Source organism: Leopardus geoffroyi, chromosome A3 (assembly GCF_018350155.1).
Source record: "Leopardus geoffroyi isolate Oge1 chromosome A3, O.geoffroyi_Oge1_pat1.0, whole genome shotgun sequence".
NCBI lineage: Eukaryota > Metazoa > Chordata > Mammalia > Carnivora > Felidae > Leopardus > Leopardus geoffroyi.
Window position 1 is genome coordinate 82,685,551 of NC_059336.1, and position 23,899 is coordinate 82,709,449.

Below are 23,899 nucleotides of genomic sequence, written 5' to 3' on the forward strand. Positions count from 1 at the left end.
AGCTTCACCTGACAGGAATTTTCAGAGTATTTTATTTTGGAATAACCCGTTTCCCAGGAAAGTATTACTTTACTTAGAAATAGGATCTAAGATACTTTTGTTTATCTCCTTTGAAATAAGGTGTGACTGAAGATACTCGGGACCTAGCTATGAATGCCACTGAAGAGTATCAACAAAACCGTTAATTATATCTTTAGCAGTGCTTATAAGCAGTTTAAGACCACCTTGAAGACTCAGGTTGAAATCGTTTCATCCCAGGAAGGTGCTGCCAGCAGCATTTCCATGGGCAAACGTGGCAGGGTCAGACTCGCAGAGAGCCCGGCTGGCCACTGCACCGACTGCAGTTGGTACACATGAGCCTGAAGGACAGCATTAGCTTGCACTGACATAGCCATAGTTACCTGTCGTAAACTTTCCTAGTAGTCCCTTTTAAATCAGTAGGATTGAAGTCCACGGGGAAGTGGTAGTACTAAGAGCTGGACTGGCGGTTTCGAGTCCTGGGTTCGTGTTGCAGCTCCGTGGCTAGGCTCATCTGCAGATAGGAGACAGTATCAATACAGGGCTGTTTTTCAGCTTAACTGAGGACATAAAGTAGGGTTGACCTAAAAGATGCTGCAGTGGCAGCATGCATGCTAAAGGCAATTTCAGTCGCAAGTCAAAGAACGGGACATTTTGCTCAGGCCAGAATGGCTATCGTTCTGCAAGGACTTCCCAGAGATTGCAACCAATCAGGCTTAGAACACTTCCCTTATTCCCATAGCTAATTCATGGAAGCCACTGACATTAAAATATGACAAGTGGGAATTCCCCTTATTAAATGAACAAATTATTACTTGAAGTGTTTGTACTCGGAGACATCTTGCGGGAAGCCCAGTCTTGACTGCTGTGGGGGAAAGAACACTAGATTTTCAGACCTAAATAAGTATGTAAATATGCTTACGTCTTAAAATAAGTTCATGTAATGTTTCTTGCTAGCTCACCAGTAAGCTGACAGTTGGAACAGCTTGCTGTATAAACTGAAGTGCATAGCATCACACTAACATTTGTATTATTCATCTGTTTTAGGAAATAGCTTCTGAATTCTTTCCCCCTCTATACGGTATCAGTAAGGCAAAAAACAAACTTCCGAAAAAAACACAACTTCACCCACATAACTGTTGGTAACTTGAGGGATTTTTCAGTTGCCTTATGCAAGGATGAATAGATCCAACAAGCACATCTATAATACAAAGTAAACTATGATTTTATTGTGAAATTCTGAGATGGAAAATTAAATTGAATATTCTGTCCATTTCATTTTACAATAATCTTACCACTTATTTTTGTACCATGTATTTCAATTGCCTGTTCAGTGAAAATAAAGAAACCTATCATTTTTGGCTTGTTTTTAGTTAAAATTTTATCACTGGATTAAAGATCCCACCGTAAAATGTGTTGCCAACAGCCACATCCTAAGCGCCTAAGAATGTTTTGGCTGCTATTTCAACCCCAAGGAAACCATCTCTAACTTTACCACCTCAAAATGCCATCGTTAGCAAAAGATTTTTCTTTCCCACAATAAAAACAAACCTTAGGCTCTTTAACAAAATTTTTCACATGTGCAAAATTCCACTGAAATAAATACATTGTTTTCATTTATCATTCCCACCCTGCATTTGTGTTCTTGGTTAATTTTTAGGGATATGATTCCTAAAATTAGGGCAATCAATAGTAAATTTCCTGCTTTCTACTTTAATGCTTTAACTCTCCTCCAACCTAAATTATACAGTTGTGGAGGATAAGATAGTTGACATCTGACTCAGAGCACTGAAGAAACAGTATCAGCACACAACATTAGTCTGATCACTTGCCAGTTAGGAAAAATGTGCTGCTTTTCACCTCTACCGCAGAAGAATTAACAAAAATGTTGATCAATGAAGCCGTTTCAAATGGTTTTCGAGAAGGATCAGAGATAAGAGACTAGATAGCATACATTCTAAACTTGTTTTCCATATAATTTAGTCTCCCTGAACCACTAAGCCTGGTTAAATCCCTACACAGCACAGAAGCCTCCCTAGGTCATTTACTGGATATATTATCTGAAAAGCATATTGGATGCTGCTCTAAGATAGGTCTACAGTGCCCTGGTTGCACACACAAATGGCTGTTTTGAGTATAATGCAAGGCTCTATTTCCCTTTAACCATAAGAATTAAAACAATACTTATCACCATACAGTTTGATATTACTTCCAATAAGTACAATATTTATTAAACATATCTTCAGTTGTTTTGTTACATAGTGTGCAACAAATTACAATATTCTGCAGCCACAAATTATATGCAGAGTATGAAGAAACTATTAATCAGATAGTGTAATCTTTCCGTTTATAACTCTACAAGGAAAAACTAGCAAATCAGATCTTACATATAACATCTCACTAAACTTTATGCATGGAAAGTGACAGACACTGGTTGTGCTGTTTGATACAAAATGGCTGAACTTCATCTTCAGAAGACTAAACCTGACATCTAAACATGCCAATATAAACATCAAAACAAAATATATTCTAACCAACCACGGGAAACAGTCTGGTATCAGGAAAGCAACAAGGATTACACACATTATTTTATAAACCAGCACACAAAGGTTTAAAACAGTTCTGAAAATGAAGTTAGCTGTCTTGAGTCAAGGGAATAAAAAAAAAGTCAGTATTGACCATTTACAATCTCTGACCTTTGTGGAGACGGTAAGAATCTGTTGTAGTGCAGCTACATACAGTACAATTCAGGCAATTTTGTTTTTTTCACTTGGGTTCAGATTGCAAATTCATTGCTGTGAGAGAAGGGCGGAGGCAAATTTTAGCAGCAACCTCCACCTGACTGCTTGACCGGAGTGCTCTGAATTTTAACATTGGACTTCTCTGCACCACCAGCTGTTGCTCCAGGACCCATTCGCTTTTTAATCTCAGCTGCCATCGTCATGAAAGACTGTTCTACATTCGTTGCATTCTTAGCACTGGTTTCCAAAAATGGAATTCCAAGGGAATCTGCAAATTCCTAAGAGAATAGTAAGGTTTAATTAACACAAAGTTTCTTCCACTTAGTGCATTTCTGTCATCTGAAACGGGGAGTAAAGGAAGGACTAAGTTTGCTGAATCTGAAAAGACCCTATGCGCACTGCCATTATCAGCATATGCTACTGCACGTATTATTTTTTTAAAGTTTTTATTTACTTTGAGAGAAGGCAAGTGTGGCAGGGGCAGACAGAGAGGAGGACAAAGAGAATCCCAAGCAGGTTCTGCGCTTTCAGTGCAGAGCCTGACACGGGGCTCAATTTCACAAAACATGAGATCACGACCTGAGCAGAAATCAAGAGTTGGGTGCTTAACTGACTGAGCCACCAGATAGATGCCTCTCCAGTGCACGTATTTTAAAAGCTGTAAATGGTTGTGGCTGTTGTGGGACTCCATACCCATACATAAATAATTCAAACTGAACACCTTCAAATGCAGTTTGAAAAATCAAACTTGAAACCTACCTTTGCTGTTGTGTAGTCTACTACTTTCTTTGTGGTCAGATCGCATTTGTTCCCTACCAACAACTTGTTGACGTTTTCACTGGCATAACGGTCTATTTCCTGCAGCCACTGTTTAACATTATTGAAGGACTCCTAAGAAGACAGACATTTTTAAGAATGATCATACAGTCTGGACACAACTGCTCTAAATAAGCACGTAAAAACAGAAGTGTCTTTCCCGGCCTGAGGAGAAGTAGACAAGTCTAGCTACAAAACAGTAACTAAAGTGCTGGGAAGAAAGTGAAGTGATATATTACAATGACTATACATATATGCATAAGACATTAGAATGTGAAAGCTTAAAGGAGGGAAATACAGTTCATCATTAAACTACAGTCAGATCTGTTTTGGAATAAACAACTTAAAAACACCTATAAAATCTTGTGTTTTGACATCTGATCAAATTTTAGTTTATGAACAAGAGAGCCTACCTAACGTGTTAATACTAGAGATGTCAAAAGGTATTATTAAATAAATGAGTCCAAGGTAAAGATGCTTGTTTCCTTTCCCACAAGCCTATTTAGGGGAGGGAGATTTTCTTATTTAAGTATTTCATGGTAATGACTAGAGACGTTTTTAATTAACACTTCTTTGTTTTCCTGTTGATACTACTCCCCCAATATTTCTAATGGCATGGACTCTATAAAGTCTATGATTCTAGTTATCTCCTAATTAGCTATGATTTCATAGTTGAGATGAGACTTAATATTTGACGCAAGAAAAACAAATCCTAATTTTCAAAGTTTATTTTTCATACTTTGATAGAAAAAAAAGACCCTGAAATTTTCTTTTTGATCAAAAGAACAATGATGGCCCTCAGACCACATTATTCACACCTTCTCTACACCCTCCTTCCTACCTTCTTGTAACAACTAATTTTTAGATCCTCATGGTCCTCTTAAAAGAATCGTCCTCTAGCTCATCCTATTTCTGAACCACATCCTGCAGACGCAGAGATCTCTAATCTTGCTTTTGGCAACTCTGAGAGGTCTAAATTACTAGCAAATTGCTGCTAAGTAATTACTAATTGCTAAAACCAAGAACACAGTATACACCAAACAATCCACAGCTCCCTATGAACTCTTGTCAAAATGATCAGTTATTAGTCCATAATAAATATAAGCAGAGTCCCTTGCAAGCAAATGTAAAACCAATTACTAAGTTTTCTATTTGCTAAAGGAAAATACAAAATTTTGGTTGGTTGGTCAATTTATTAGTATAACAGAGGGGAGAAAAGTAATAATATACCTGTTGTTCCTTTTTAAAGTACTGCTTTAAAATAAGTATTTTTTAATGTTTATTTTATTTTTGAGAGAGGGAAAGAGTGGGGGGGGGGGGGGAAGGGGAGACAGAAGATCCAAAGCAGGCTGCACACTGACAGCTGAGAGAGAGCCTGATGTGGGGCTCGAGCTCATGAACTGTGAGATTATGATCTGAGCTAAAGTCGGACACTCAACCAACCGAGCTACCCAGGTGCCTCTAAAATAAATGTTTTTTATATGACTCATTTATTTGGAAGTGGACAAAGTATTCTGCCCTATAAATAATACTGATGCCAAATACACAAAGTAAAAGAATCTGGTATTTATCCAATAGTAACCTCCTACTTTGTCACTGTAACACGACTTCCTCCTGGAACTTACCTGATCTGTCACATCATACACAACTATGATGCCATGGGCTCCTCTGTAATAACTGGAGGTGATTGTTCGAAATCTTTCTTGGCCTGCTGTGTCCCACTATTATAAAACAATCAAGAAATCCAAACAGTTCCATTAAATAAGAGGTGGGGGAAAGGGCAGGAGGGAGAACAGTTTTGTTTACGCAGCTTTGGAGATTATCAAGATTTGACATGGGAACGTTAACCCTCAATGCTCACACTACTAGATTGCATGGTAATTGCCAAATACCTGAAGGTCCAGGATGAAAAGGTTGTGCCAATACTTCAGCTTGTGGTAATGCTCCCGATGAGTTCTTTGAGTCACAGACTATGTCATTCTCTTGATATTCCTTCCTACAGCCTTAGCACTGTGCAAGGCATTTAGTATGAAGGCGGACAGGTTGACCTGATTAGGAAAGCTAGTAGCCTAACACCTCTTGAACAGTATACTCTCACAAATAAGACAAAATCACTTGTTAGGACATTTTACCTTCATGGAAAAGCACTGAAAGGACCTAACTCTGATAACTACTAGTCACAATAGCACTTTAACCATCTCAGGAAGATACTATCTCAGTCCTGGGAAAAACAATGTAAAGAAGATGATTCTAAATACTTTTAGAAAACTCATTTTAAGAGCCATTTGCCACACTTCAACCATATAGACTCAAACAATGAAAACAAATGCTTATGTTGTAACATTAAGATTCTGGGTTTAAAAGACTAATTGTTAAAAATACCAAGAGGCAAACTCAATGGTTAGATTTTAAAAGCCTTGGTTTTAAGAAAAACAGTAAGTTTGTTTGAATTGCTCCTAGTCAATGACATCTTCTTAAAATATGTGTGTAATCAGAATAGCTATCTACCCCACTGAAAGCACCTGGTAAAAATAACACCTTGACTGATGGGGAAATAGCAAAATGGGAATTGTTACCATTGAAAACAAAAACCAAAAACGGACTTGATGCCTAAAGCAAGTGGAGATTAACATGCAACAGCCTTTAAATTAAGGGAGGGAATTGTAAAGTTTTGGATTATATAGCTCATGAATTTTATACTGATCTCCATTAGTGTCTTAAATGGCAAAACTAAAGGTTCGGGAGCACTCAGTGAAATCACTTCCTTTTTTAAAGAGCCAGCCCAAATAGGGCTGTTGAAAACAAGTTACAATTTTGGGGAAATGTGAATACAGCTCGGATATTAAGAGAATATTATGGCAGTAGTGTCAATTTTGTTAGATGTGAAAGTGGTGAAAATAGTAAAACAGAGATGCATACTCAAGTATTTTTGGAGTAAAATATGATGTCTGTAATTTACTTTAGCATGCTCCAGTAAGAAAAAGAAAAAAAAAAAAAGAAAAGATGTTAAAACTGTTAATCTAAGGCAAACCAAAAAAAGTCACCACAGCTTCATTACCTTTTCTGTCCAAAGTACTAAGCTGGAGCGTGCAGGAGACTATTTAGATATGCTGTGTAAGTAAGGAGCCTCAAAGTCTTTCAGGATATCCATGGAGAAACAAGAACTTTGGAGTCACACCAACCTGACTTCCAATCTAGGTTCCTGGTTATTTAACACTAGGGAGAGTCACTTAACAGTTTCCTCATCTACAGATCACCTTATAGAACTGCTAAAAGGTTTAAATGAACTGATGTTTATAAACTGCCTAGCCTGACTATAGAAGCTGCTCAACAAAATCTTAGCTCCCTTTTCCACCAGCCCTTTCACTAACATAGCAAAGTTAGACAAGAAAAGGAAGAAATTGTTTCTGAATAAATGCTAACAAATAACTGTGACTGTCGAAGCAATGACGTCCAAAGAGTAAAATTTCTGCTCTCCTTGCCACTCTGAAAACTCCTGAGTTTTCATCCTAACAGTACCTACCGTCCTCTCTAATTGATCACCCTTAGTATATAATTCTCATAACCCCTCATAATCACAGGGTAACTGATTTTTCCATATTTGTCTCTCTCACTGAAATGGAATCTCCTCCTATGGAGCTCTGTTTCCTTCATCTCTGTAACCTCGTATCTATTTTTGAATGGATTAATTATGAGGAAAGGGCATGAGTCCTGAAGTGCAGGAGAGGGGGAAAAAATTCAGAGTCCAAATCAAAAGAAAACTTAGCCCATGTAGCCCACACTGGCTAGACTCTTATCTCATATTTGATTTTAGGAATCGTACCTTAATAAAAGGCACTTCTATCATGCAAGAGTGATCCAAATTGTGAAAGGTTCTGGAAGCATGCTTCCAGAAAGGAATGACTGACTTCAGAGGTAGAAGGTTGTGATAAGACCAATCTAAAGAGCGCAGGTTGCCAACAGAAAACAAATTAATCGTGTTTAGGCAGCTCCAAAAGGCAGAGGAGTAAGAGAAATTAAAGGAAACTGGCTTTAGCTCAACATAAAGAAACAATCAGAAGTTATTTATAAACAGAACTAGCTGCTTCCCAGAAGTGTTCAAAAAAAAAAAAGGGCACCAGATAGCAAAAGGAAATTCCTACTGAAGATGAAAGGAAGACTGAATGACCTGTAAGATGCCTTCTAGCCCGGTAGAGTCATAATAAATGAATGTTTCACAAATAGACATTCAAAGCTTACCGAAACCAGTGATCACACATGACATAATCATTTCACACCAGTAATTAGATTAGAGGCTTGAGTACTTCTTTTTTGAAACAGTCTTTGTGCTACCAAGTATAAAGTTGGCACTCCACATACAATGGGAAAAATCAATATAGAAGGTAATCTGTTCACTGGTTGAAAGTATTTAAAGCTATTGCTATCAAAGGCAGATAAGAAAAGGGAGCAACTAAAAAAACAAGAAGGAATCAAACATCCATTTATTTGGGTATGTCCCATCACCAGTAACATTTACATAATGCCCAGAAGTTTACAAAGGCCTTTCGCACACATTATTGTATCCACATACACAGAGCTACTAGGTCTGGTTCTCACAACTACCTTATGAGTTAGTAAATCAAGTATCATCATGGTCATAGAAGAGGGAAGTCCCAGGAAAAAGGTTGAAGTGAGTTAAATACACGACTGACTAGTAAATACCGGAACGAAGACAATAAATCCAAGTTTTCTTTCTGACTCCAAATCCAGAAAAGCAGCAGTCACTGGTTTTCTACACCAACACCAAAAGACACTCAGAAATTAATGTTTTTAAAGACCACTGATGTGTACACTGGCAGTACCCAGACCCATACAAAGCCGATATACCTGAACTACCACAACTGCCTACTTTTAATTCGGGGTTGGGGATGGAAGGATGGATGAGCGGACTAGGATGCCACAAGGGCACCAAATACTGAAAAAAGGGAGCAATGAGTCACTCGGTTCTGCCAGTAACTGTGGGCAAGTCATTAAATCTCTTGGCGTTAATTTTCTGAGCTATGAAACATGTTAGAAAAGCTAAGTTCCTTTCCAATAAAATTGTTTCTACAGAGTTGGTACATATAAACTAATAAATACAAAAGAACTAAATAAAACTCCTCATCTAAGCCACATATGAAGACCCTCTCCTACGTTTCTTTTAATGTTCCACAGTATTCAGCACGGTAAGGCATCAGAAAATACTCAAACTACTTTCACTATTAGGACAAGGTAAACTTCAACTTAGACCCCCCTTCCTCCCGCCCCCTGATAAAAACACAAGAAAAAGAACTAGGACCAAATCTGACTTAAAATGTATTTCTCTGCTTTATGAACAGAAAATTCAATTAGGAAGGTAATCTTAGAGAAAACGTTTTTAACCTAAACAATTCTGATTCTCCCACTCTACCATAGGTACATGAGATTCTGAAGATAACAAATACATTCTAAATTTACCAAAATAATTTCCAAAACAAATTCTAGTCTAAAAATGACTTACTATTTGAAGCTTGATTGTTTTCCCATCTAACTCTATAGTTCTTATTTTGAAATCCACACCAATTGTGCTGATGTAGCTTTCTGTATATGTATCATCCTAAAGGGAAAAAAAGTTAATAAAATTAATGTTCAATAAAGTAAATAACAAAATACAATTTCAACTTTTATCTATAAAGTTGATAAAGTTTATAAAGCATAACATGTTGAGAACAGCTACTCCATCCCAATACTCAGTTTGCGTTCTGATTACAATGCACTATTTAATAGTTTCTTCTTAGGATTTTCTTAATAGCTGTTCTTTAATTTTATCAAACATCTGTTTGCAAATTCTTTACATACATCATATAGAAAAAGGTTTCATATTTTTAATGATTACAAGTGATGTTTCTAATTGTTAATCAGCAGAACACTCATTCCCCTCCATGACCCTCCATCCAATATATTCGCCACAAAGGAAGGAGGTCCTTCTCTTCTTCCGTTTTTGTAGAAGTCAATTTTATTTCCTAGTTATGACTTTTAAAAGCTTGTGCAACCATCACCGTTATTTAATTGCGGAACATTTTTATCACCCCAAGAGGAAACCCTGTCCCAGTAGCAGTCACTCTTCATTTCCTCCTCTCCCCCAGACCCCAGAAACCACTACTAATCCACTTTATGTCCCTGTGGCTTTGTGTATTCTGGACATTCATGTGAGTGGAATCATGTATATGTGGCTTTTTATGTCTAGCTTCCTTCACTCAGGATAAAGTTTTCAAGGTTCATTCATGTTATAGCATGTACCAGTACTTTATTCCTTTCTATGGCTGACTATAGTTCATTGTATGGATATAAGCCATTTTGTCATCCATCAATCAGTTGATGGACATGTGGGTTGTTTCCACATTTTGGCTATTACGAATAATGTTGCTTTATGAACACCTATGCACAAGTTTTTGCGTGAACAATGTTTAACTCAATAAACTTTTAAAATTACACCTATTTTTCTCAATTATCTGCCATGACATTTTATTTAGAATGGAAACAAAACTTTTTTTTTCTCTGTAACTGAAAATGTTTGTGAAAAGATATGTGAAAGGAGAGATCAAGCTATCACCACCTAAACTCACTGAATAATCTTAGCAAGCACAAGGTAACTCCTATGAAGTATTCTGCCAACAAAGATGGGCCTAAATCTATTAAGAGCAGCCCTGTCAAACGGAACTTTCTTTGGTGACGAAAAGGTTCTACAAACTGCTAGTCAATACAGTTACCACTAAGCTAATGGAGAACAAGGAACTGAATTGTAAATTTTATGCATATTTAATTAATTTAAATTCAAGTGACTACATGGGGCTCATAGCTACCATAAAAACAGCATGGTTCTGGGGCTTCCAATTACTGTAACAAGAAGGATAAAGGAACAAGTTTTAAGACACCACAAAAAGGCAAAGTGACAAATCTAAAATGTTGGAAAATCTATGTGACAACTACCCAGGTTCTGCAAAAAGTAAAAGACATAAATAAAAAAGGAGGTTGGAACAACTTAGATGAAGCAGCAAACAACCAAATGGAATGTATAGAACATGCTTGAATCCTGATTCAAACCAACTGTGACACCACATTTCTGAGACAATCTGGGATATTTATTCATTTTGTAAGCTCACAATGGCACTGTTACTTTATAAAATGTCTAGTTTTTCTTTAAGATTTTATTTTTAAGTAATTTCCACACCCAATGTGGGGCTCCAACTCACAACCCCGAGATCAAGAGTTACATGCTCCACCAAGCTGAGACAGCCAGGTGCCCCGCAAAATGTCCAGTTTTTAGACATGCAGTTTGTGAGATCAAGCCCACACAAGCCCATCAGGCTCACACTGACAATATGGAGCCTCCTTGGGATTCTCTCTTCCCTCTCTCTGCCCCTCCCCAGCTCATGCACACTCTCTCAAAATGAACAAACGTTTTAAAAATCTTACTTGTTTTTAATTGATTGTCTAATATCAGATACTACGAAAGTGGACAGAGAACAAAATGAGCGCAATGAACATTCACTTAGCACTCCTACATGATAGATGCTTTGATGGAAATACTTACGAATGCTTTGTTAGAATTCTTATAAATCCCTACATGTGCCTTATTTGCATGCCTCTGAGTCACTGCACATGTTCTTCCTTCTGTCCAAATTTTCAACATCTCTCTCTGCATACCTCCTAATCCCCAGTCCCCGGGTTACAATTTTTATTCATTCTTCAATTCTGAGTTCAGGCAATACTGACTGTCCAAACATTCCTCAACTTCCTTGGCCAATTCTTAGAGTTTCTTCCCTCTGTGCTCCCATAGCTTATTATACATTTTTTTTTAAGTTTATTTGGAGAGTGAGCGAGTGTGCAAGAGCAGGGGAGGGGCAGAGAGAGAATCCCAAGCAGGCTCCGCACTGTCAGTGCAGAGCCCAATGCAGAGCTCAAACTCACAAACTGCAGAGACCATGACCTGAGCCGAAATCAAGAATCAGATACTTAACCGACTGAGCCGCCCAGATGTCCCTGTACATTTCTTTATTATACGTTTTGCAGCTCATCTCTATTCTAGGGGCCCAGAAATCAGTATTCTCTTAAATGCTTAAATGCTACCATGTAGGTGGGTAGTACTGAAACCTGTGGCTTAGATCAACAGGCATCCCAGAGAGGATTTTCTTTGAAACAGACACCTCAGGCTATAACCATTTTCATCAAGAGATGCCAGATTCTTCCCACATACCCAGGATTGCTGATTTACTATTATGGATGATTCCTGATTTTAATATTTGCCAATCTAATAAAAAGTACTACCTAATTTTAAAGTCTTTAACTACAAATAAAATTGAACTTTTGTCAATTTTTATTTCTTCTTTTGTGAACTGCTCATTCATGTTATTTGCCCATATTCCCATTATGACAAATATCCTTTTCATACTAATATGTACATTTGCTTTATATATTGAGAATATCCCCTCCTCATGTATGTTTTTTTGCTAGTATCACTGGTTTTTTAACACTTTTAAGTGCTTGACATTAATTTTAATGCAATCAAATTAATAATCTTTTCTTTCCTGATTTGTTTCCATATTAGGAAATATTTTCACAAAAGATAAAGAGCCACCTATGCTCTATTCTAGTAGTTCCTTAGAATAAAACATAGGTGGCTCTTTAGCTTGGTTCCTTGGTTTCATTAACTGTTTTATATGTATATACACATATACATATATATATATATATAACATATATTTTAAGTGGTATTAATACTGTCAATCAGAAAAGTCAAGTATGACATGCTGTCAAGTTCACAGTGAATTTCAAGTTTTCTAAACTTCTAATTTTCCCCTGAAAGCTTAAATTTCATTACATACAGCAAATGCTATCAGTTATTTTCCTTGAAATGACAGTCTCAGTACATTGGAGAAAATGTCTGCCCAATACCACCAAATTCTACATAACTACAGTTTGTCAGCTGTTCTTTCAAGTAAGAAACAAGTGAAAAGAAAAAGAAAAAAGGAGCTAGTTCAGCTCACAACTCAAACTACTATACAAGTGTTTTTATTTTCCTCAAGACAACCAACATACTTCAGTCTGCAGTTCAAGTGCTTTATATGTTCTCATTTTTTCACACAGAATATTTAAAAAAGAATACTCACGGATCAAGACTTTTAAAAATTAATCATTTTCACTGTTTTCATCAAAGACACTCTTAAGTGAAAATCACCCCCTGACCCCCCTGCCGCCATCCCATGAGTAAATACAAGTAAATATTTTGACTAGAGTACAGTTTGGCACTTAGCACTGCCTTGATGTGGTGCTAAGGCACCAGAGGTTTTACCCACCACTGCATTTGCATCATCAGAGCAAATGTCAACACGGTGAAAAAGGCAAATGTCTTTTCTCTTAATACTAAGTAAATACTTACTTAAGTAAATACTAATGGCTTAGTATTATTAGGATAAAAGTTTTAATCTCATGGACCCTCTGAGAAAGTCTTGATGATCCCCAGGGGTCTTTGGACCATACTCTGAGAACCAATGACCTAGACAGTGAGAAGGAAAACATGCTAAATTTGAAGGCAGCTGATAAAGATTATGGAAGACTGTGGATTCTATTCAGTAGGTTCAAAGTTACATATCTGTTTGTGAAGTGTAGCATACAGACTATGCCATTGTCAAAAAAAAAAAGAAAAAAAAAAAAAAAAAAAGTGTACCAGGCCCTGCTCTTTCTTTTATCCTACTAAAATTTTACTTGAAGATTCATTTTTCATCAAGTCACTTAAACACAAGCCAACTATTTGAACTCTACCAAGAGCGTTAGACATTCTAACTTTATATAATCACATTTTGCTGAATTTCTTTTAAAATCAAGAGCTTAAGAGTCCAACATATCACTGGGAATGTATACTTGGAGACTTTCAAATATATAAATTCTGGAAGAACTACTTTATTCTGAATAAAATTGTTTAATCCTTTGACTACCTAGAAAACACAGCATAAACTTCTTTAAAGGCATTTCAATTTCAACTTACTGCAAACCTAAGGAGGAGGCAAGACTTTCCAACCCCAGAGTCGCCAATCAGAAGTAACTTGAATAAATAATCACTGCAAAAAAAAAAAAAAGAAAATCACATTAATAAAATGCATACCGCACTGTAGGCTCTACAACCAAAATATAAGCCAATAATAGCTCACTTGAGGACTCCTGAAAAGCCCGTGAATGGCTTCAGAAGCCAAAACTGCAACCAAAAGCAAAAGCCCTTTTCATGAATCACTGAATAGGACACAATTCTATAAAAGTAAGACAGGCAATGCCACCCGTGATCTCTATCAGTGAACTTCTACTTCCAAGGAAAGAATGAAAGGAAATATAATTTCCTTTATTTATGAAACATAAATCTCTCCTTCAAATTCCAAGATCAGATCATTATTTCATAGCAATCCTCCAACGAAGGGGCTTTTATGTTCCTTTCCTAACATCCACCTGGAATTCTACCCTTAAAAAAAAAAAAAAAATCATTTAACTTCTGAAACCTGTATTAAAAATATTTTAGACTAGAGACACCTGGGTGGCTCAACTGGTTAGGCATCTGACTCCTGGTTTTGGCTCAGGCTATGATCTCATGGTTTCTGAGTTCGAGCCCCACTTCAGGCTCTGCACTATCAGTGCTTGGGAGTCTCCCTCTCCATCTCTCTGCCCCTCCCCTGTTCTCTCTCAAAATAAATAAATAAACTTTAAAAAAAATAAAAATATTTTTGACAAGATTGGTAAAATCAAACGCTGCTTATGTCAACACACTTTACCAACATTCTAAGTTTGATATTTAAAGCATTCTTCAGAAAATGCTGAAAGCTAGGTTCTATTTATGTACATGAAACTGCCAGGACTAACTAAAAAACCAGCCCCAGGGATTCCTTCACGGAGCAGGATTCCTTCCTGGACCAGATGGCCTCCATACTGCCCAGTCCCTCATACCTCCTTTCTAACTCGGACTACTTCTGTGTTCTTTTAAGAATTTCCAAAAAAAAAAAAAAAAATCCAGAACTTGTAGATTTTTTTAAAGAAAATCTATTCATAATTTTCAGTTTTGTCCTTTGTGATTTTAAAAGATGATACTTACAAAGGGAAACAAAAGCAAAAATGAACTATTGGGATCTCATCAAAATAAAACCTTCTGCACAGCGAAGGAAACAATCAGCAAAACTAAAAGGCAACCGACAGAATGGGAAGATATTTGCAAATGACGTATCAGATAAAGGGTCAGTATCCAAAATCTATAAAGAACTTCTCAAATTCAACACCCAAAAAGCAAATAATCCAGTGAAGAAATGGGCAAGAGACATGAATAGACATTTCTCCAAAGACATCCAGATGGCCAACTGACACATGAAAAACTGCTCAACATCACTCATCATCAGGGAAATACAAATCAAAAACACAATGAGTTACCACCTCACACCTGTCAGAATGGCTAACATTAACAACTCAGGCAACAACAGATGTTGGTGAGGATGTGGAGAAAGAGGATCTCTTCTGCACTGCTGGTGGCAATGCAAACTGGTGCGGCCACTCTGGAAAACAGTATGGAGGTTCCTCAAAAAATTAAAAATAGAACTACCCTATGACCCAGCAATTGCACTACCAGGTATTTATCCAAAAGATACAGAAGTGCTGTTTCGAAGGGGCACACACACCCCAATGTTTATAGCAGCACTATCAACAATAGCCAAAGTATGGAAAGATCCCAAATGTCCATCGATGGATGAATGGATAAAGAAGAAGTGGTGTATGTATGGTGGTATGTATATATATATACACACACAATGGAGTATTACTCGGCAATCAATAAGAATGAAATCTTGCCATTTGCAACTACGTGGATGGAACTAGAGGGTATTATGCTAAGCGAAATCAGTCAGTCAAAGAAAGACAAATATCATATGACTGCACTCATTTGAGGACCTTAAGAAACAAAACAGATGAACACAAGGGAAGGGAAGCAAAAATAATATAAAAACAGGGAGGGGGACAAAACATAAGAGACTCTTAAATATGGAGAACAAATGGTTACTGGAAGGGTTGTTGGAGGGGGGATGGGCTAAACGGGTAAGGGGCATTAAGAAATCTACTCCTGAAATCATTGTCACACTATATGCTAACATGGATGTAAATTTAAAAAATAAAATTTTTAAAAATGATACACTTAAAGCAAAACCCAAATATCACAATTTAAATTTAGATTACAATTATTTAAATGTAAGCAATATGTAAAACGTTCAGAAGTGATTATCTCTGTAGATATCCATCAACTGCTACTTAGGTTTACACAGTGATTATGTATTACCTAAAATGTTTTTCTAGTTTTACCAAGTTATCATAGTACACTTATTGTCCCTAATTATATCTGAAAAAAAAAATTAAAAAAAATCCAAAGTGCCCTACTCAGCAACAAAATAAAAATCATAGAAGGAAACAAGAAGCTCTTAAGTCATAAAGGGGATTTAAGCACAGGATGAACTAATAAATAATTAACATCCTTTCCAGTTTGAGATCCTAAAGAAAAAAGGAGGGGAAGGGAATAATGACTGTAAAATTTACCCCTAATAAATAATACTGAACTGACGTTAGTACTACTGACATCCTGCTTAGACCAAATAAAATTTTTTTAAGTTTATTTATTTTTAGAGAGAGAGAGACAGAGCATGCGCACATGCACATGCGTGCACAAGCAGGGGACAGAGGGAGAGGGAGAGAGAGGGAGAGGGAGAGAGAGGGAGGGAGAGGGAGAGAGGGAGAGAGGGGGAGAGAGAGAGAGAGAGAGAGAGAGAGAGAGAATATCACAAGCAGGCTCCGCACAGCCAATGCAGAGCCCAACATGGGGCTCAAAACCACAAACTGCAAGATCATGACCTGAGCTGAAATCAAGAGTCGGATGCTTAACTGACTGAGCCACCCAGGTGCCAAAGACCAAATAAATTCTTTTTTTTTTTATTTTTTATTTTTTCAACGTTTATTTATTTTTGGGACAGAGAGAGACAGAGCACGAACGGGGGAGGGGCAGAGAGAGAGGGAGACACAGAATCGGAAACAGGCTCCAGGCTCTGAGCCATCAGCCCAGAGCCCGACGCGGGGCTCGAACTCACGGACCGCGAGATCGTGACCTGGCTGAAGTCGGACGCCCAACCGACTGCGCCACCCAGGCGCCCCCCAAATAAATTCTTAAGAATGATGAACATTAGCAATGAGTACATGTTAACAATTTACATTGCAGTTAGCAAGAATAATCACACCACTGATACTATTTTACTTAGCTTTTAACAGAAATTTAGACACAACAAATGCCCTGAAATCACCAATCTCCCAGAGCACAGTGCCAGGCATCCAGTGAACACTCAATTAACACCCCCTGAATCAGCTGTATTGGACCCTGTTACAATAAAAGACAGCACTGGGCCACAAATGTTGCCTGAATACTGTTCATTACCTTAAAGATCAACTTTCTCTATTTCAGCATAAACATAAGGCTGGAAAAAAACAAGAATGCTTCCTAAGTGTGTTACAAATTACATTATGGTTAAAAGAAATTAACAGTTAATTTTCTAAAAATCAACTTTTTCAATTATCACATTCTTTTTAACTTTTACAGTGTTATTTTAAAACAGTTAATTTATGAGTTTCTGATAATTTACAGTTCACAGCTATTATAAATAATACGAACAGTTGAGCACTCTTCTCTGCAATGAGCTAATCACTGGAAAAAGTAAAAACTTTTTCCAGTTTTACTAACATGACAAGAGACTTGGAGGAGAATGGCAAACAAAATCAAACTCACAAACTTCTTCCTCTTACTGAATACACATACCTGGAGAGTGCGATCAATAGCACATTACTTGCATTGGAACATTTAAAATTACCTACTACTGTAGTAGCTTATTTCTAAATTATTAATATACCAAATGTTCAAGAGAATTCAGAGATTCGAGACTGCTTAAAGATATGTCTCTAACTATAATTTACAAAACAGAACACAGTAAAAATGCTGACAAAAACACAAAAATCTATAATTAGAAAACACGAGGTGACAATTCTGGTATAGAGTCAAGAACAGTTTAGCAAATGTGTTTTCATTTATTCCCCAAGAATTTGGATTTTCAGTTTACAATATAATTTTGACCAGAGTGCAAAAAAATAGATTATTCTAGTTCAGAAATCTATAGAGTTACAAAATCACCACATTCTTCTAAATTAGATTTTCTAATTTCAGCTCAGGTCATGACCTCATGGTCCTGAGATCAAGTCCCTGGTTCCTGGTTGGCTCCACACTGGGCGTGGGACCCTGCTTAAGATTCTCTCTCTCCCTTTGCCCCTCCCCTGCTCAGACACTCACTCTCACTCTCTCTCTCAAAAAAAAAAAAAATCCATTTCCTTAATTCCCTTCATTTCACAGACATACCTGTGAGTATGAAGATAAACTAACTTACTCATCTGTATATCCAAAAATCTGGCATTGTACCTTTTACAAAGCATGTGCTAAGAGACCAGAGAACATTTTAAATTTGCATTTTTAATCAGGTCTCTTTTGTTGTGAGACACAACTAAAGAAGATCTATGGCCATCCTTGATTAACATTTTGGCAAAATCCTAGGGGTAAAAAATGGATGGGGACACGGCATGTTAAAAGGACACAGGAACCAACAGAAAGTTCTCTCACTGGCCAAGGAAGAATAACCTGAACCACAAAATAAACCATGTATTGGGTTATAGGCCAATGAATAAAATAAACAACCATGAGTTCATACTGGTATCAATTATTAAATAAATAACTGGGAGATCAATCTTCCTTATAGGAGTCCAAATAATACATGTAGAAGGAATAAGAGAAGTAGAAAATCATCAATAGATCACCACAGTAATAACTGCTGCAGGCAAAATCCAACAATGAATTCTAAAATTTGCAGGTGAAACTTTAAGTAGAAACAGGATATATACATGGCCTCAAAGTATGTCCCCTCAAATATTTATTACTGTGGTGGCTTTAACTTTGCCCACAAATTCTTCGAATACTCCTCCATCTAGAAGATGGACTTAATTCCCTTCTGTTGAGTGTGCGTTCTTAAAGACTGCTTTCTAAGAGTATGGAAAGAGAAATATAGTAACTTCACAATGGAGGAACCAGACAGACACCACCTTAACTGATTAAGGTGAGTACCATCAGTAAGAAGTCACGCTGATTTCATGTACCTTCTGATACACTGTGATGAGTAGAGTGCTCTGCCTCTAAGGTACCTTCTCAAAGTCCATAACCCCTGTTTAATCATGAGAAAACATCAGACAAATTAAAATTGAAGGACATTCTACAAAATATCTAATAGCACTCTTCAAAAGTGTGAAGATCATGAAAAACAGGAGACTGAGAAAAACACAGACTGAAGAAGGCTAACATGTATAACAAGTAAATACAACATGGTATCCTGGACTGGATTCTATAATAGAAAATGGACATTAAGAGAAAAACTGGAGAAACTACAATAAAAGTCTGTAGTTTAGTTAATAATGTACCAATGTTAATTTCTTTTTTTTTAATAATTTTTTTTAACGTTTATTTTTGAGACAGAGAGAGACAGAGCATGAACGGGGGAGGGTCAGAGAGAGAGGGAGACACAGAATCCAAAGCAGGCTCCAGGTTCTGAGCTGTTGGCTCCAGGCTCTGAGCTGTTAGCAGAGGCCGACGCGGGGCTCGAACTCATGGACCGCGAGATCATGACCTGAGCCAAAGTCAGAAGCTCAACCGACTGAGCCACCCAGGCGCCCGCAATGTTAATTTCTTAATTTTGATAAATGTACTTTGGTATGCAAGATGTTAATATTAGGGGAGGCTAAGTGAAGGATATACAGGAATTCTCTGTACTATTCTTACAACTCTTCTATAAATATATTTCAAAACAAAAAGATTTTTAAAAAACCACAAAGTAGGGGCGCTTGGATGGCTCGGTTGGTTAAGCGTCCGGCTTCAGCTCAGGTTATGATCTCAGTTTGTGAGTTCAAGGCCCACACTGGGCTCTGCTGTCAGCACAAAGCCCACTTCAGATACTCCGTCTCCCCTCTCTGCCCCTCCCCTGTGCGCCCTCTCTTTCTCTCTCTCAAAAATAAACATTAAAAAATAACATAATAAAAAAATAAAAACAGGATAAATACAAAGATGGAAGGAGTAAAATATTTCTTGAAAAAACACTAAGTATGAGGACATTAGTGAAATGGGCACAGAATAACAATCTCTTTGAAAAGCTATCTCCTGGGGCACCTGGGTGGCTCAGTCGATCATGCATCCAACTTTAGCTCAGGTCATGATCTCACGGTTTGTGGGGCTGGTTTGTGGGTTTGAGCCCCGTGTCAGGCTCTCTGCTGACAGCTTGGGGCCTGGAGCCTGCTTCAGATTCTGTTTCTCCCCCTCTCTCTGTTTCTCCTGTGGTCACACTCTGTCTCTCTCTCTCTCTCAAAAATAAACATTAAAAAAAATTTTTTTTAAGAAAAAGAAAAGCTAGCTGTTATTTTTTAAACATAAGAGAGACATATTTTGTGTTTTCTCAAGTTAAATCAACAAATCAGAAATCTTGCTGGAATCTACAAAATAAAGACTTAAAAGCTGCTTTTGAGGCACAAGTATTAGAGAAAACTCTTGAACTGCTTGAACTTACATTAACATGAGCAAAGATTACATTTTAATTTAAACAGGAGATAATTCAGTGAGAAAGCAAAGACAGTTAAGGTAGACTGACAGATTAAGGCTGGATAGAAAGAGACAGATACAGGGAAATAAACAGCCTTTAACAAATGGGTGGTGGGGCATCAAAGATAACGGCGATTGAAAAAAAAAATTCTTTCACTATCTCCTGTAAGTCAATTCATGGTCTACTTCAGCAATATTGGAAATTCTCTATTTCCATTATTTATGATCTGAATACAATCTTGATACCTCTGCCATTTTTGCATGCAAGCACTAACAGATAATTTTCTGTATTTTTAAAAAAGTCCCTACTGTGAGAACATGATTATACTTTAAACAAGTTACAAAAACAAACTCTGGTTCAAAATTCTACTTAGGTAAAGTGGTTTCCTTCTCATGAAGTTACCACACTGTACATAAAATACGTAGTAAGGGATGAATCCACTTATGTCTGAATCTAAAATGCCACTGGGAGGGGCGCCTGGGTGGCTCAGCTGGTTAAGCTTATGTCATGATCTTGCCATTCCCAAGTTCCAGTCCTGAGTCAGGCTCTGTGCTGACAGCTCAAAGCCTGGAGCCTGCTTCAGTTTCAGTGTCTCCCTCTCTCTCTGCCCCACCCCCACTCATGCTCTGTCTCTCAAAAATAAATAAACATTAATAATAAAAATAAAATAAAATAAAATAAAATGCTACTGGGAATTCTAAAACCTGTAGAGACTGTTTATGTGAAACACTTGTGAAAAGATTACATTTTGTTTAGTATAATTCATTTCCCACTTTTGTGTTTAAAAAATGTTCACATACATAAAAGATTTGGGAGAAAATGGACACTTCTAAATTTTAGGATTACAACTGATACCTTCTTTACTTTTTTCACAGTCTGCAATAAATACATATTACTCTTATAACAAAAAACAAATTATTTGAGAGGAAGAAAAGTTTTAACCAGAGGTTTTTTCCAAAGACTTAACACCTCTGCAAGTTCATCCAGCATTACTACCATAACATAAATGATTTCTAAATAGGTAGAGCAGAGTCAAGATAGCACTGGCACATTCCCAATATAGCCACAAGTATATGAAGTCAATTTTTTGGATTAAATAAGAATAAACATTTTTCTTTTATGAAATAAAATTTAGATTACCAAACATAGGTCATATGTAAGAGAAAGCTGACTGACATTAACACAACTTTCAATATTCCACCCAAGGAAGAAAAGACAAAAGCAAAACAATTGGCTATAATATAAAGTCGGTTTTATCCACATAGTACTCCCAAAATACAAACTTCATGTCACCTATATCTTAGAAAAGGCCTACTATTTTTAAAAGTTAAGTGGAAAGTAAATGTGTTTTTCATCCAGAGCAAATTCCCTTGCATGACAGGAATGTTATTCTACCTTTTTTATAAATGTCATACTTGAAAATATCCTAAGCTCACATAAAAAATTTAAAACAAAATTATGACTATGATATTATGACACAGTGGCCAAATTTTAATTCACTATTAAACTATACACTGTTCTATTAGACTCTAGGGTATGGAATGATTAATAAAAACTTGGGCTGCAGTTAACTGCATCTGACATTAACTTTTCTTCTTCACTTTTTTTTTTTTTTAATGTTTTATTTTTGAGAGAGAGAGAGAGAGAGAGAGAGAGCGCGCGCACACGCACACTTGAGCAGGGAAGGGGGAGGACAGAATCTGAAGCAGGCTCTGTGCTGACAGCAGAGAGCTCCATGTGGGACTAGAACCCAAGAACTGTGAGATCATGACCTGAGCCGAAGTCGGACGATGAACAAACTGAACCACCCAGGTGCTCCCCTTCACTCATTTTAAGTATGCTCCACGGAAAACAATTCAAAATTGACCATCAGGCTGGAGAAAAGAGGTAAAAACTTTTAGTTCCTTCACATATTTCCATTGTTTGAATTTTATAAAGCACATATTACTTTGAAGACTAAACTACATAAAAAACAAAACAGGAGCACCAGGGTCCGACTCTTGTTTTCAGCTGGATCATGATCTCATAGTCTGGGAATTCAAGCCCTGCACTGGGTTCTGCACTGACAGCGTGTTGTCTGCTTAGGACTCTTTCTTTCTCTCTCTCTCTCTCTCAATAAATAAACAAACAAACAAACTTAAAAACAATAAAAAATAAATTTTCAGCTATGGACAAAAGCACTGTCAAAGTAATCATCAAAGTATCTCAGAGTACAACAGTCTTTCTTCCAAATTTAACAAAATAGCCAAGCAATTTTTTAAAAATTGTCCCCATAAGCTATTCATAAAAGTACACATTTTTCTTTGATATTTAGAGACAATAAATTAATTTTCCAGGTTCCATTTCAGCTCAGTTTAGAAGTGTTCCAAAAATTCAAAGTTGGAATTCTGAAAATGAAGGAAACTTTGGTAGCTCTAAACAAAGCGGCAAGTCATACAAGAGGACAAAAAAAGTAGATTGGTCTTACAACCTATGTAACCAGTATTTGCTGAAAGATATGCCAGGGAGGAGATGTAAATATCCTCTACTTCTTTTACCTTTCAAGGCCTGCATGGGTTTTAGAGCTGGAACGACCTGTATTTGAATTCAAGCTCCACCTTCTACCTTAGGTTTCTTAGATTTAGAAAAAAATGCCTCTAAAACCTGTAGCACAGTATCTGGCACATTACAGAAGCACAATAAGTGGCAATTATTATTATTTTTCCTTCCTCCCTCCAAACCGCTAGGTAAGCTGACAAAAACCTTTAAGAGCTTTGACAAAAACTTTAAAGCTATTTATCCAAAGCCTCTGTTCAGATGATGGTGACAAAATACCACAGGAATTTACTAGTATAATCTAAAATAAAGGTTTAAAAATTACCAACTAACAGTTATAAGTACTATGATCACACCAGTCACAACTCCCAAAGCCTAGCACACACAACATAGTAACATGGTCTGCAGCAAGGGTGCCCTCTCCAGCAAAAGAAAGGCAGTTCTCTGCCTCACTTGCTTTACTCACAGAAACACATCCATGACTTCCAAGGCCCCAAGTATAAATATTCAAGAATAGTCATGAGGGTAGAAAAACTGAGAATGGATACAATAATTGACTTCAAGCCTAAGGAAGCTTTAAATACCAACCCAAGATGTGAAAGAGAAAGTCAAAGACCATAATATGTACCTCGTAACATGTATTTCACAAACCTTTAACATTTTTAAAAAGACCTCTCTAATCATAAATTTTAAAAGACACTGACCACAAAAATGTTAGTCGCCTAATTAACTGGCTCAAATTTTAAATTTCTAGAGTTAACCACACACAGTAAGTTGGAAACCGCATACTAGGACTGTGAAATCACAGACCCTTGAGTTAAAATTCCAATTCTGCTGCTTACTGAATGCCCTTAGGCAAGCCATTAAACTCTTCTCTGCCTGTTTCCACATCTGTAAACCTAGGACACTATTTCTTCACAGGACTGAAGGAAAGAATGTACATAAATAAAATTTCTGGCTATTGATGACAACTCAGATTGTTAGCTCTTGACTATATCCCAAGACTAGCATCAAGGGTTCTGGAGAGTCCTCCTCAGTACTCTGTTACTC

General features: G+C 37.0%; 2 protein-coding genes across 2 annotated transcripts in view; one reads left to right on the top strand and one right to left on the bottom strand.

The window, feature by feature from the left end:
- Positions 1 to 3,286, top strand: part of CEP68 (centrosomal protein 68) — a 28,270-nt gene extending 24,984 nt beyond the window's left edge. The window contains exon 8 of the mRNA XM_045446253.1: positions 3,085 to 3,286. The gene's annotated coding sequence lies outside the window, so the exon portion shown is untranslated. The remainder of the gene's footprint in view (positions 1 to 3,084) is intronic.
- The window catches only part of RAB1A (RAB1A, member RAS oncogene family), a 31,267-nt gene continuing 8,588 nt past the window's right edge, over positions 1,221 to 23,899 (bottom strand). The window contains exons 2-6 of the mRNA XM_045446256.1: positions 13,618 to 13,690; positions 9,094 to 9,189; positions 5,201 to 5,296; positions 3,519 to 3,650; positions 1,221 to 3,037 (exon numbers count right to left, since the gene is read on the bottom strand). Coding sequence (XP_045302212.1) covers positions 2,840 to 3,037; positions 3,519 to 3,650; positions 5,201 to 5,296; positions 9,094 to 9,189; positions 13,618 to 13,690 — 595 coding nt within the window. The 3' untranslated portion in view covers positions 1,221 to 2,839. The remainder of the gene's footprint in view (positions 3,038 to 3,518; positions 3,651 to 5,200; positions 5,297 to 9,093; positions 9,190 to 13,617; positions 13,691 to 23,899) is intronic.